The sequence below is a fragment of the Salmo trutta genome, chromosome 9 (assembly GCF_901001165.1).
Source record: "Salmo trutta chromosome 9, fSalTru1.1, whole genome shotgun sequence".
Lineage (NCBI taxonomy): Eukaryota > Metazoa > Chordata > Actinopteri > Salmoniformes > Salmonidae > Salmo > Salmo trutta.
The window spans coordinates 19,707,645-19,723,499 of NC_042965.1; the positions used below are offsets into that span (position 1 = coordinate 19,707,645).

Genomic DNA, 15,855 nt, shown 5'->3' on the forward strand with positions numbered 1-15,855 from the left:
CGGTGGTAGTGACACAGGAGGGCAAATAGTAACTATTGTGCAGAGGAAACCGAGGGTGTTTGCTGAGCTTCAGCTTCAACCACTGCAGTAGCAGTGAGCAATGGGCTGACAGCTGGCTGTGACTGTTCGAGCAGCCTCTCTCTCTGTGGGTCCCTGTCTATTGATGAGCTGTGATAGTAGACAGTATAGTAGAGTAATGTAGAGTAGAGTAGAGCACGTACTGGTTGTGAATGATCCACCGGGTCCTCATAAAGCCCTTCCTAGACCATTTGAACTGCAAAACACATCACACAACAGAAGCTATACCGATGAATGTTTTGTATGTGAAATGTTCAACAAATAGCACCATTTAACTAACTCATTGGAGGGCCATTCTGGTAATTATTGATTATTCAATACAATTTGTCTCATATCCCTGTCAGATTGGGCAGACTCCCCCTTCAGCCCCTATAGACCCATTTGTCCCAAAACATCCCGGCCCACCCTGATCTCTCCCAGCCCACACACACACACTTACATCGGGCCAGAAATTCTTCAGGAATTTTTCTTTCTCCACTGTGGTTACTTCATCCAGGGAGCCTACATACTTGTTCTGTCCAGACACTGCTTTAAAATCCTTAACTGTGAGGGGGAGAGAGGCGTGGAAGGGTAAAATAGTGAGAAAACATGCAAACACTAATCAATAAAGTGACGTTCAGCTTATAACAGCACCATATGTGATCAGAGAACCTATAATCAGGCCATTAGGCAGTGTTTGGTCACTGTGCACTGATCTGACTGGCGACACAGAACATGGCAGGCCTGGGATGTTAATGGCTCTTTCATAAGCCTTTTCTGAAGAGCTTTTTCCATGCCTAACGTGACTGGACTATGCAACAAGAAAATAATACATCCCACTCTCAATTCAGATTCACTGATATGTCTGGGCCAAAAGAGGTGTCCATCCCTCGGCGGCGTTCAAAAGATGATCAGACACGGTGTATAAAAATACAGACAGGAATCTCCAGACTGACATACACAATTGATCTTGCTTCCTCCTAAACTCTTTTGTGCCAAACTCTAATTATATTATAATCATGATATATTACAAAGGGCCAAGTTTGCACACCAGGACTGATGCAGATGTTCTGAAATTATCGCCATGTGCAGGGCCTGAATGGAAGTGATCCATCATAAGGTGATAACAAAATGTCATTAATCTTTTGTTATTCAAAGTCAATAATGATGTCATACAGATATGATTGTAATGTCCTTACCATTAAAATCATATTGGTAGATGTTTTTCAATGACTTATGGATGAAGTACATGCTTCCCAGGGCCTGTAAGGACAAATAATAAAATACAAGCTCCTTTAAAACAATTGCTGAGAATGGCAGTTTGCTGCATTGATGATAGTATAGAGTTTGATTTAAGTTTGCAATTTTATTATGTACATTAGCTAGTACAGTACAGGTAGACAGATTTTTTTCTGTTAGTGAATATAGAATGTCTGATTTTCCAATATTGCATCCTTCAAGAAATACCTTGTACAGTTCTCACTTAGTTTGAATCCATGCCAAATAGTTGTTTCAAGTTTCAACGTCATCATTTCTTGCGAAACAGCTTTATTCACTTCAACATGCTCAAGAGACATGCTAGACCATGCTGGTCAGACACAGCACTCTGGCTTCAGTGGTAAAATACAGTCATAATGACTTACAGAAACAACCTAATGTCTGAGTCAGTGTCATCCAACATGATCTGATTCTGATTCCATTATTACCATTAACCATCCCAATCTTCAGTAGATCTAGTCTCACACACACCCGGCCTTCAACCCTCCCCTTTTTTCAAGCAATTATATTATGCTCAACTCACTTTTCTCCACAGAAACACATAGTCTTACTGCAATAACACGTACACAGTACACACTCAAACGTGCACACACACATATACACACACGCAAGCACACAAACACACTCTAGCACCTAATCATCCCTGACATGGGCTGACAATTTTGATTGTACTAACTGCCTGCTTCAATGATCTGATTAATCAAACCCTGAGATCAATAAAGACAGAAAATTAAAACAATTTAAAAGGTATTAAGCAGTACGGCTGCTGTCTGCCACGTTGACGGCTGCGACTCGGGGACGAAGAAAAATATGGCGGCACCCAGAGGGTCTCGGGCGTGACGGCAAGAGAGATCTCTCCCTGAAGAGACCATTCATCTTCACTGCCAGAGCAATCCTCATTTAATGGGATGGAGCTGTCCCTACTCCAACTAGCCCGGGTGACCAGCGATTAGGGACAGACCTGTCCATGTTATGTTGGGGGAGGAAGGGGGGTTAGCTGGGGGTTAGAGGAGAGAGAGGGGGTACGGACTAAATGGAGGGTCTCGCAAGTTCGATCTAACATCGACTAATTAAACTGAATCCCTTGGTTATAGCAGAAATTACATCACATTTTATTTTGCTTGAGCATTAGCTCAGTTTAGAAGAAAACATGGTGGCAGTTTTAAGAGTGTTTACCGACCTAAGAAACATTGTATAATGTACTGTATATATAGTGAAGGTATCAATAGCATTGGATGTTTTTGTTGTTGATATTCTTAAAACCATAAAACTGTTTTATGACTGTAAAAGTCTGCTGTGCCTTTTCACAAAAACCTTAATGTCACACACACATACACACAGAAAGGTTCTCCTCCACATACTCTGCAAACCACCTATCTTCATCAATCAGGTTTGTGCACAGTTTAATAAAAAACTATCGACTTACAAGTGATTTTTTTATCAAAACACCATTTGTACAAGGAATGCCTGCATGCCTGCCTCCCTCCTCACAGCCCCTTTGAACAGAGACCCCTCCCCCCTATCCCTCAGCCTCTCCTGGCCAGGGAGCTGATGATCCACAGCCGAAGAGAAACAAATTGAAAATCAATGTGGGTGGCACAGGCGAAATGAGAATGAGGCATTGGGGGCTGCAGCCCTCTTAGGGCAGGGGAGGAGGGGTGCAGACACCCCAGCACAGCGGAAACATAGTCCCAGCTGTCCGCCACTCCCCTCAGCCCTTATTTATTGTTTACAAATGGCCTGGGATCAATAGTTTTAATCTAGAGTTAAATTTATTGACTTTGGCCTGTCTCCCCACACCTGGCCATTGACTTTCCCCTCCACTTCACACACTCTGAGTGTGGACAGATCCATTGACCCCCACTGTCAGGGCTCCAGTGTTAGGGTCTCACCTGGGTGGGGTTAGGGTTAATACTGTGCCACTCTGCACGTGATAGGGATGGACCCTCCCAAGACTGGATTTATGCAACAACTACTGTGTTGACCTGCCAGACCATTAGGAACCAGGCTCTACTTTGACAGTTAGAACGTGGCTCAGGATTAAAAATGCTGGCAAACAGTCCTTATTCCAGGTACAGAGGCCATTGGAAAGGAGGTGAGGATAGAGTTGGTCTAAGAGCTGGCAGTATGACAGGTGTGGAGATTGAGACAGCGTCCATGACCGAGACAGCCTCCTACAGCTCTATAATGGCAGTTTAGTGCTGTACCGACACACAGTCATATACTGTAGTTACATTTTGAGAGAGGTGGGGGGCCAGAGGATAAATTAGGATAAGACCTGGGGAGAGCCAAAACCAAGTGTATAAACCAGCCTTTAAACACATGGCCTCTGTGTGTACTCACACTTTATAACTTTCAGAATATACAGTTCATCATACTTTAACTTTGAGAAACATTCCCACCCACATACTGTCACGTTGCAATGAACTATACAAAAGGATACAACAGTTAAGTGTGTTGGTATTTCTATTCCTTCCACAGGTCAAATATACAAGCTCAGCATGTAACCCAAGGTCCTGCCTACACACGGAGATCAAACCAGGGAAACATCCAACTGGGATTTAGGGAAAACCAGGGAATTTATTGAAAGTTCCAGGAATTTTGCAACCCTAGGTCAAACTATACTGAACAGATATATAAAGGCAACAAGCAACAATTTCAAAGATTTTACTGAGTTACAGTTCATATAAGGAAATTTAAATAAATTCATTAGGCTCTAATCTATCGAATTCACATGACTGGGAATACATATATGCATCTGCTGGTCAAAGATAACTTTTTTTTTTAAAGGTAGGGACGTGGATCTGAAAACCAGTCAGTATTTGGTGTGACCACCATTTGCCTCAAGCAGCGCGACACATCTCCTTCGCATAGAGTTGATCAGGCTGTTGATTGTGGTCTGTGGAATGTTGTTCCACTCCTCTTCAATGGCTGTGCAAAGTTGCTGGATATTGGCGGGAACTGGAACACGCTGTAGTACATGTTGATCCAGAGTATCCCAATCATGCTCAATGGGTGACGGGCAATGTCCCTTCTAATTTTTTTTTTAGCACTGAGCAAATTTCTGGTCTGTTGAGTGCAAACTTGAACGTTGTGAAAATTCTGTGCAACTTCCAGTGTGTGTTTACTGTGAACACTGAGGCTGTACCCACTTTAAGTTACAGTTTTAACAGTGGCCAAGTAGGCTACTGTGGCTTTTTGGTCATAATGTAGGTCTACCAGAGTGGCCCATCATCAAAAACAATGGAGAAAATGCATCCCATAACATTTTAACATGGAAATAGCTGTTATATCATTGAGCCTACAGTAGCATCCAATTTGTGGTGTTCAATATAAGCCTACATTCCATGAGACTTTTGAAAAAAAACATGCAGGGCTTGATATTAAACTGTTTATCCACTTGTCCTTCAGACAAGGAGGTGACTGAAAATGTTATTGTGTTGTTTGATGCAAGAAACCACTTTACAAAATGAAATACCATTATTACAGAGAATCAGACAAATTATGCTGCCATCTGCCTATTGGCTACAACACTGCCCCTTTAGGACAAAAAAAGCAATTTACCTGACTTTTCAAAGATGTCTAGAAATGTATTCGTTTTGTGCTCTTGTAGGAAGCAATCACACCCCTATTGCTGACTACAAATGATCTAGAACTGGGCAAAACAACTCACTAACAAGCAAAGGATATGAACAACATGCACACGTGGCTACATGCAGCTCTCGCTTTAATCTCAAAACAAGCTCATCTACTCATGACCGCTCATGCTGTAAAAAAAGTCCAGTTTAAAGTAAATGGCACAGATCCATATTTTGCAATGGTCTATTTGCATATAGGCCTACTGCAGCTCTGATTGTTTATGCCGCACTGGTCTGTGTAGAGTACGGGCTGAGTAGTGCGTGTCAATGCAATAGAATCCTACTCTGATGTGTTCTGCCTACAACAAAATCTCTTGCATAGTTCATTTTGTTTTGGTATGTTGCATTGAAAGTGGCTAATATTGTGTTGATTCGATCACAATTGCCACAGTAAAGGGAAATGTTAACAGTGTTAACAGGAAAAACTCTAGAACAGTGGTCACCAACCTTTTCTGAGTCAAGATCTCTTTGAGTCAAAATTCATGCCGAGATTGTAGTAGCCGGGCTGGCAAAACACTGGATCACTGCTACTCTAACTTCTGCGATGCATACAATGCCCTCCCCCGCCCTCCATTCGGCAAATCTGACCATGACTACATTTTGCTTCTCCCCTCCTATAAGCAGAAACTCAAACAGGATGTACCCGTGACGAGGATCATTCAACGCTGGTCTGACCAATCGGAATCCACGCTTCAAGATTGTTTTGATCACGTGGACTGGGACATGTTCCGGGTAGCCTCAGAGAATAATATAGATTTATACGCTGATTCAGTGAGTGAGTTTATAAGGAAGTGCATAGGAGATGTTGTTCCCACTGTGACTATTAAAACCTACCCTATCCAGAAAACGTGGATTGATGGCGAACCACCGCATTTAACCATGGAAAGATGACCGGGAATATGCCCGAATACACTACAAGGCAATCAAACAAGTGAAACGTCAGTATAGGGACAAAGTGGAGTCGCAATTCAACAGCTCAGACATGAGACGTATGTGGCAGGGTCTACAGGCAATCACGTACAACAAAACAAAAATCACACTCACTGTGTTGCTTCCAGACAAACTGAACACTTTCTTTGCCCGCTATTAGGATAATACAGTGCCACCGACGCGTACCACTACCAAGGACTGTGCCCCCCCTCTCCTTCTCCGTGGCCGACGCGAGTAAGACATTTAAACGGCTCAGACGGCATCCTTAGCTGCATCCTTAGAGCATGCGCAAACCAGCTGGCTGGTGTGTTTACGGACATATTCAATCTCTCCCTATCCCAGTCTGCTGACCCCACATGCTTCCTGTACCCAAGAAGGCAAAGGTAACTGAACTGAATGACTATTGCTCCGTAGCACTCACTTCTGTCATCATGAAGTGCTTTGAGAGACTAGCCAAGGATCATATCACCGCCATCTTACCTGTCACCCTAGACCCACTGCAATAAGCATACCGCCCCAATAGGTCCACAGATGATGCAATCGCATCACACTGCACACTGCCCTATCCCATCTGGACAAGAGGAAAACCTATGTAAGAATGCTGTTCATTGACTACAGCTCAGCATTCAACACCATAGTATCATCCAAGCTCAACATTAAGCTTGAGGCTCTGGGTCTCAACCCCGCCCTGTGCGATTGGGTCCTGGACTTCCTGACTGGCCTCCCCAGGTGGTGAAGGTAGGAAACAACATCTCCACTTTGCTAATACTCAACACTGGGGCCCCACAAGGGTGCGTGCTCAGCCCCCTCCTGTACTCACTGTTCACCCATGACTGTGTTGCCATGCATGCCTCAAACTCGATCATCAGGTTTTCAGACAACACAACAGTAATAGGCTTGATCACCAGCAACAATGAGAGCCTATAGGGAGGAAGTGAGGGCACTCGGAGTGTGGTGTCAGGAAAACAACCTCTCACTCAACGTCAACGAAACAAAGGAGATGATCATGGACTTCAGGAAACAGCAGAAAGAGCACCCCCCATCCACATTGACGGGACAGCAGTGTAGAAGGTGGGAAGTTTCAAGTTCCTTGGCGTACACATCACGGACAAACTAAAATGGTCCACCCACACAGACAGTGTGGTGAAGAAGGCGCAACAGCGCCTCTTCAAACTCAGGAGGCTGAAGAAATGTGGCTTGTCACCTAAAACCCTCACAAACTTCTACAGATGCACAATTGGGAGTATCCTGTCAGGCTGTATTACAGCAGGAAGGCCAAAAAGATAATCAAGGACAACAACCACCTGAGTCACTGCCTGTTCACCCCGCTACCATCCAGAAGATGAGGTCAGTACAGGTGCATCAAAGCTGGGACCAAGAGACTGAAAAATAGCTTCTATCTGAAGGCCACCAGACTGTTAAATAGCCATCACTAACACAGAGAGGCTGCTACCTACAGTTGAAGTCGGAAGTTTACATACACTTAGGTTGGAGTCATTAAAACTCGTTTTTCAACCACTCCACAAATTTCTTGTTAACGAACTATAGTTTTGGCAAGTCGGTTAGGACATCTACTTTGTGCATGACACAAGTCATTTTTCCAACAATTGTTTACAGACAGATTATTTCACTTATAATTCACTGTATCACAATTCTAGTGGGTCAGAAGTTGACATACACCTTCAAACTCAGTGCCTCTTTGCTTGACATCATGGGAAAATCAAAATAAATCCGCCAAGACCTCAGAAAATTAAATTGTAGCCCTCCACAAGTCTGGTTCATCCTTGGGAGCAATTTCCAAACGCCTGAAGGTACCACGTTCATCTGTACAAACAATAGTACGCAAGTATAAACACCATGGGACCACGCAGCCGTCATACCGCTCAGGACGGAGACGCGTTCTGTCTCCTGGAGATGAACGTACTATGGTGCAAAAAGTGCAAATCAATCACAGAACAACAGCAAAGGACCTTATGAAGATGCTGGAGGAAACAGGTACAAAAGTATCTATATCCACAGTAAAACGAGTCCTATATCAACATTACCTGAAAGGCCGCTCAGCAAGAAAGAAGCCACTGCTCCAAAACCGGCATAAAAGAATCCAGACTATGCTTTGCAACTGCACATGGGGACAAAGATCATACTTTTTGGAGAAATGTCCTATGGTCTGATGAAACAAAAATAGAACTGTTTGGCCATAATGACCATCGTTATGTTTGGAGGAAAAGGGGGAGGCTTGCAAGCCGAAGAACACCATCCCAACCGTGAAGCACGGGGGTGGCAGCATCATGTTGTGGGGGTGCTTTGCTGCAGGAGGGACTGGTGCACTTCACAAAAGGAAGGAAAATTATGTGGATATATTAAAGCAACATCTCAAGACATCAGTCAGGAAGTTAAAGCTTGGTCGCAAATTGGTCTTCCAAATAGACAATGACCCCAAGCATACTTCCAAAGTTGTGGCAAAATGGCCTAAGGACAAAAAAGTCAAGGTATTGGAGTGGCCATCACAAAGCCCTGACCTCAATCCTATAGAAAATTTGTGGGCAGAACTGAAAAAGCGTGTGCGAGCAAGGAGACCTACAAACCTGACTCAGTTACATTAGCTCTGTCAGGAGGAATGGGTCAAAATTCACCCAACTTATTGTGGGAAGCTTGTGGAAGGCTACCCGAGTTTGACCCAAGTTAAACAATTTAAAGGCAATGCTACCAAATACTAATTGAGTGTATGAAAACTCCTGACCCACTGGGGATGTGATGAAAGAAATAAAAGATGAAATAAATCATTCTCTCTACTATTATTCTGACATTTCACATTATTAAAATAAAGTGGTGATACTGACTGACCTAAGACAGGGAAGGTTTACTAGGATTAAATGTCAGGAATTGTGAAAAACTGAGATTAAATGTATGTGGAAGGACCACCAGAGGGCAGGCTGGGCTCACGGATAGTAGCCCAACAAGGCATGTGAGACCAGGTAACCAGAGTCAATTAAGCACAGCTGACGGTACTAATGAGATATTCTCTTTCCCCTACAAGAGAGAGGATGGAACTAGCAAGAGAAAACGAAGATAAACTATCGTTGGGGAATGGCTACGGAGAGAGAGGTGCTATCCATGAAGAGCCATTAAGACGGTGATGAATATGTGATTGTTGTTATAGTTTGAAGATAATCGTAATGTGATCCTGTGTCATCTAAAGAAGATGTATGTTGTTCCTTTGGAGATTCTCATTGACTGTGTTGGAGTGTTTGTATTGTCAGAAATCCCTCAATAGAGAACTGTGTTGAATCAAGAAAACCTACTCTGGACTCGTTTATTCCACCTTTCCACTTTAGAGTGACACCAAATGACTTGGTCCGCTCACATTGGTGGAGAATGTGGGCATAGGTGGACGAGTGACACAAGGATAAGTGAGTAAATCAAGATTCTTCCAGTAGACAGAGGAACCATTCAAGAACGATGGACAACGCCCTACTACAACAGTTGATCACGGCACAGCAGACAACCATAGAACTCCTGCAACGACAGCTGAGTGGGCGAGAAGAACCTAGAGTGAAGCCTAGAGCGGCTGCTCATGCCATCTTACCTCGTCTCTCCAAGGAGGATGATATCGAGGCCTTCCTCATGACCTTCGAAAGGACGGCCACCTTGGAAAAGTGGCCGCCCACAGAATGGGCGAGCGCATTAGCCCCTCTTTTGACCGGGGTGGCCCAGGAAGCCTATTTTGACCTGGATTCCCACGAAGCTGCGGACTATGGGCGACTAAAAACCGAGATCCTGTCCCGGTACCAGCTGACTGCCAGAGATAGAGCTGTGAAGTTCCATCAGTGGACCTATATGGCTGACCAACCCGTCCGTGCCCAGATCTTCGCTCTAATACGACTGATGAAACAGTGGCTGGAACCCGGAAAGGGAGTAGGACACGTAATAGAGACCCTCGTTGTGGACAAGATATTGAGGGAATTACCCAGTGACTTAAAAAGGGTTGTGGGTCAAACCAACCCGTTGTCAGCCGACGACATAGCCCAGGCGGTGGAAACATACCGATCTACAGGGGAGTTGTTAAAAGGGGACAAGAAGGAACGGAAGGATTCTGCAAATCCCGTACCACGACTCGCCCCGGCACGTCCGCCACCGAAACCTCCAAACCCCCTCCACCGAGGTTGACCTGCCCCAGGAATTAAAGGGACAGTTCGGCACCTCGCAGCATAGAGACCCAGACCTAAGGGAGGCCATGAGGAAGGTGAAGGTGATCGACGGGAGGAACGTCGATGGATCAGGTGAGCCCCCTCTTCCTTACTATGCAATCAGGCGGGGTCTCTTATATTGGGTCGTGCAACGAAGGGGGGAAATCCAGGAATTACTAATGGTGCCTAGACCATACAGGGATACAGTCCTACAGTTAGCCCATTCCCACGTCCTAGGAGGACACCTGGCACGGGACAAGACTATTGACAGAATCATGCAGAGATTCTATTGGCCCCGTGTCACCCGGGATGTGGCCAGGTATTGTAGGACGTGTGATCAATGTCAGCGTACAGCTCCACGGCCACACCTACGTAACCCTTTGATTCCTCTCCCCATCATAGAGACTCCCTTTGAACGCATAGCTATGGACCTCGTGGGACCCCTCCCAAAATCTGCCAGAGGACACGAGTACATCCTAGTGGTCGTAGATTACGCTACCAAGTTCCCAGAGGCCATACCCCTGCGTAACATGTCGTCCAAGGGAATTGCCAAGGAATTGTTCATGTTGTTCTCTCGGGTAGGCCTTCCCAAGACGATCCTAACCGATCAGGGAACCCCGTTCATGTCCCGGTTGATGAAGGACTTGTGTCGGTTATATCAGGTTCAACAGATACGTACAAGCATATTCCACCCTCAAACAGACGGGTTGTGCGAACGCTTGAACAAAACGATTAAAAGCATGTTGAGAAGAGTGGTGTCCAGAGACGGGAAAAACTGGGACATGCTTCTCCCACACTTAATGTTTGCCCTGCGAGAAGTACCCCAGGCGTCCACTGGATTCTCCCCGTTTTAATTGCTCTACGGCAGACCCTGTCGAGGGATCCTCGACTTAGCCAAGGAGACCTGGGAGACCCAACCATGTCCCTTTCGATCCACAATAGAACATGTTACCCTGATGAGAGACCGCCTGTCGGCAGTATGGCCCATAGTAAAAGAGCATATGGAGAAGGCGCAAAGGACCCAAGGCTGGGCCTACGATAAGTCCGCGACATCCCGTGAGTTCTCCGTGGGAGAGAAAGTGATGGTGCTCGTGCCCACAGCGGAACACCGCTTGCTGGCGCAGTGGAGGGGGCCCTACGAGGTAATGAAAAGGGTCTCACCGGTCAATTACCTCATCAAACAACCCGACAGGAGGAAGAAGGTCCAACTCTATCACATAAACCTGTTGAAGAAGTACCATGGAAGAGAGGAGGAGGTGGCTTTGATGGCCATGGAGGGCCAAGGAAAAGAGGAGGTTCTACCACAGGTGCGCCATGGCCAAACTCTCTTGCCGGAACAGTCGAGACAGCTAGACAAGCTGATTATTCACTTCGGCCGGGTATTCTCTCCATTCCCAGGACAAACAGATGTCTTGTTCCACCATATCCACACTGAACCCGGCAAGAAGGTGCATATCCGTCCGTACAGGATTCCTGAGGCCCGCCGAGTCATCGCCAAGAACGAGGTAAGGGAGATGCTGAGGATGGGTGTGATCGAGCCATCGACGAGTGAGTGGTCCAGTCCTATAGTCCTGGTCCCCAAACCCGATGGTAGTATGAGACTCTGCAACGACTTTAGGAGCGTGAATGCAATCTCTACATTCGACGCGTATCCCATGCCCCGCGTGGATGAACTTAGCGCTTAGGAAAGGCCAAGTTCATCACCAAGTTCATCACCACCCTGGATTTGACGAAGGGATATTGGCAAGTGCCGGTGGCTCCAGAGGACCGCCCAAAGACCGCCTTCGCCACACCGGAGGGGCTTTTTCAGTATGTGAGGATGCCCTTCGGACTGCATGGTGCTGCTGCAACTTTCCAACGCCTCATGGATGCCATTCAAGAGTACGCAGCGGCGTACATAGATGATGTGGTCATCCACAGCGAGGACTGGGATAGTCACCTCCTACGACTACGGGCGGTGCTCATGAGTCTGGAAGCCACAGGGTTGACGGCCAATCCAAAAAAATGCTGCCTGGGTCTGTCCGAAGCGGAATACCTGGGGTACACCGTGGGGAATGGGAAAATACGCCCACAGGCAGAGAAGACCAGGGCAATTCGGGACTGGCCTCGACCCCAGACCAAGCGGGACGTTCGGGCCTTCTTAGGGATAACGGGATATTATCGCCGTTTTATCCCTGGATATGCAACCATTGCCAACCCCCTCACAAACCTCATCAAGAAAAACTTGCCAAACCGGGTAGAGTGGAAAGATGAGGCGGAGGAGGCCTTTCAATTGCTAAAAGAGGGCCTGTGTTCTGATCCCGTCCTACAGGCTCCGGACTTCTCACAAGAGTTCATTGTACAGGTAGACGCCTCGGATACGGGGCTCGGGGCCGTACTAGCTCAGGGTGAAGGCGAAGCAGAGAGGCCGATTCTCTTTATAAGTAGAAAGCTCAGCGATCGGGAACAGAGATATGCTACCGTAGAGAAAGAGGCCCTAGCCATTAAGTGGGCCCTCGATTATCTCCGGTACTACCTACTGGGTCGGAGGTTTGCATTAGTTACGGACCATGCGCCCCTCACGTGGATGGCTGGTAAGAGAAACAATAACAACCGAATAGCCAGATGGTTTCTTGCTTTACAACCGTTCTCTTTCCATGTCATCCACAGGGCCGGATCGAGGAACGGGAATGCAGACGCGCTGTCCCGACGCGACCAAGACGGTGCGTCTGGCGCCCGACCCTCCGGTCCGGTCCTGAGGGGGGAGGTATGTGGAAGGACCACCAGAGGGCAGGCTGGGCTCACGGATAGTAGCCCAACAAGGCATGTGAGACCAGGTAACCAGAGTCAATTAAGCACAGCTGACGGTACTAATGAGATATTCTCTTTCCCCTACAAGAGAGAGGATGGAACTAGCAAGAGAAAACGAAGATAAACTATCGTTGGGGAATGGCTACGGAGAGAGAGGTGCTATCCATGAAGAGCCATTAAGACGGTGATGAATATGTGATTGTTGTTATAGTTTGAAGATAATCGTAATGTGATCCTGTGTCATCTAAAGAAGATGTATGTTGTTCCTTTGGAGATTCTCATTGACTGTGTTGGAGTGTTTGTATTGTCAGAAATCCCTCAATAGAGAACTGTGTTGAATCAAGAAAACCTACTCTGGACTCGTTTATTCCACCTTTCCACTTTAGAGTGACACCAAATGACTTGGTCCGCTCACATGTATTTGGCTAAGGTGTATGCAAACTTCCGACTTCAACTGTACATACAGACTTGAAATCATTGGCCACTAACAAATGGATCACTAGTCACTTTATTATTGCCACTTTAATAATGATGTTTACATATCTTGAACTACTCATCCCAGATGTATATACTGTATTTTATACCATCTATTGCCTCTCGTCTATGCTGGTCGGTCATGGCCCATCCATATATTTTTATATGTACATATTCTTATTTCATCCCTTTACTTAGATTTGTGTGTATTAGGTAGTTGTCGTAGAATTGTTAGATTACTTGTTCGATATTGCTGCACTGTCGGAACAGGAAGCACAAGCATTTCGCTACACTCGCAATAACATATGCTAACCATGTGTACAGTATGTGACCAATACACTTTGATTTAAAATTGTTAAATTAGGAGCATAGTTGGTTTAGCCACGGAAAAAGTCAGGAACCTTCCCACTAGCCATGATTGGCTGAGGTAATGGATGGGCTGGACATGCCAGGAGAAGAGTTTTCGATTGGTTAGCATGCACAGAAAATTTAAAAAATAAAAATAAATGTATGAAATTAAATCTATGCATTCACTACTGTAAGTTGCTCTGGATAAGAGCGTCTGCTAAATGACTAAAATGTAACGTGAGCTGTTTAGTATATGTTGATAGTCCTTTCTACTATGCCGTTTTTGAAAGATATATCGTTAGCCATCGAGAACTACAAAAGTTTTGCTATTTTTCTCAACAACATTGATCCCCTGAATTTAGCAGGCGCTATCGACAGATCAGTTGGAAAAGTGATGGGCTACTTTCTGCCAGAGGTGTGGACTCGAGTCACATGACCTGGAATCGAGTCAGACTCGAGTCAAATATGATGACTTGGACTCGACTTTGACTTTAACACCAATGACTCGTGACTTGACTTGGACTTGAGCCTTATGACTCGACCTGACTTGATACCCTCCCCAAGCCCAAATATCAAAAATTATGCTATTAAAAAAGTGTGCAGCGCATCAACTCTTCATTTAATAGATTACAGTTTCAATCGAACAGCAGCCAATAAAATTGTGCCAGCTGAGAAAAAGTTGTGCGTGGCAGTGCAGAGGGACGTCGGCGGGTGAATTCAGATGGAGCCCTTGGAAAGATGATGCCTAAAATTATTATTTTCAGATATAAAGACAATGCTGTATCAACAAAAAACGGATTGCAACTTGCAAAACATGCGGGAAGAAAATTACAGATGGAGGCGCAACAATTTCCAACTATGTTCGACATTTGAAGCTAAACAAAGAACGTTAAGTCGTGGCTAATATAGCCGACAGCTATATATTTTATTACTTTACTAATGTATCATGTAGGCTAGCGTAAAGTTAAATCAATGAGCCTCCACACAGTCAGTCAGTGCGCGAACATTATCATTGCACCCAAGATTGAGCTCCAAATGGCTAGGCAGTTGGTAGCCTAAATCCTGCCTGACGTTCCTAAAACAAGGTTGGGCGATTGTGTACAAGCCTACAACGCCTGATTGCGCCCCATAGCGATCCTCGATCACTATTGGGGGGGGGGGGTCTTTCTCATTGCTACCCATGTATTTCCATGGAAATATAACGTTTATTGGAAAGCAATAAATATATAGATATTTTTAAAAGCATTCATGATTTGCGTAAATGTAATATACTAACTATTACTCTTGTTAAAAATATGAAATGGTATTACATTTGGTGAAGAGCACGCATAGCACATTCATCTCCTGCACATCTATGACTCCAGTGTTTTATTGGTATATTGTAATTACTTCGCCACCATGGCCTATTTATTGCCTTACCTCCCTTATCTTACCTCATTTGCACACACTGTATATAGACCTATTCTACTGTATTATTGACTGTATGTTTGTTGATTCCATGTGTAACTCTGTGTTGTTGTATGTGTCAAACTGCTTTGCTTTATCTTGGCCAGGTCGCAGTTGTAAATGAGAACTTGTTCTCAACTAGCCTACCTGGAGAAATAAAGGTGAAAAAAGAGCACATTATGACTTGTTTAGGACTCGAAACTCAAAGTTAAAGACTTGAGACTTGACTTGGACTTGCCTGTCTTGACTTGGGACTTGACTTGGGACTTGAGTGCTAAGACTTGAGACTTACTTGTGACTTGTAAAACAATGACTTGGTCCCACCTCTGCTTTCTGCACATGTCACGGTCAGTGTGAATCGGAGTGACTTGACACAATGCTGGCCAAACAAGATGTAGCTACAAACAAAACGGAGTTAAATGATTCCAGTCTGCCGTGAAGCGTTCATCCATGTATATGGGTAAGAGTCTAGCAACATTTTCAGATATAAGTTTCTAATTTTGTCAGAAATTCATTTTTATTGCAAGTTAAAGTGTACTGTTATTTAGCTAGCGAATGTTAGCTTACTGGCTTGCTAGTTAACGTTACATGTATGATCTGTGTAGTAATATTATTCAAATCAGAAATCTATTTGCATTGCTAGTTATAGCCTAACGTTAGCTAGCTAACATTGAACCTAGTTTGTTAGCTTTAGCTACCTGCAGATT

The 15,855-nt window shown here is 45.0% G+C and overlaps 1 protein-coding gene across 1 annotated transcript in view; it reads right to left on the reverse strand.

Annotated features, from left to right (window-relative positions):
• Positions 1-15,855, reverse strand: part of LOC115200128 (type I inositol 1,4,5-trisphosphate 5-phosphatase-like) — a 47,035-nt gene that overhangs the window by 5,153 nt on the left and 26,027 nt on the right. The window contains exons 5-7 of the mRNA XM_029762892.1: positions 1,257-1,320; positions 518-621; positions 222-274 (exon numbers count right to left, since the gene is read on the reverse strand). Of these exons, the coding sequence (XP_029618752.1) occupies positions 222-274; positions 518-621; positions 1,257-1,320 (221 nt within the window). The remainder of the gene's footprint in view (positions 1-221; positions 275-517; positions 622-1,256; positions 1,321-15,855) is intronic.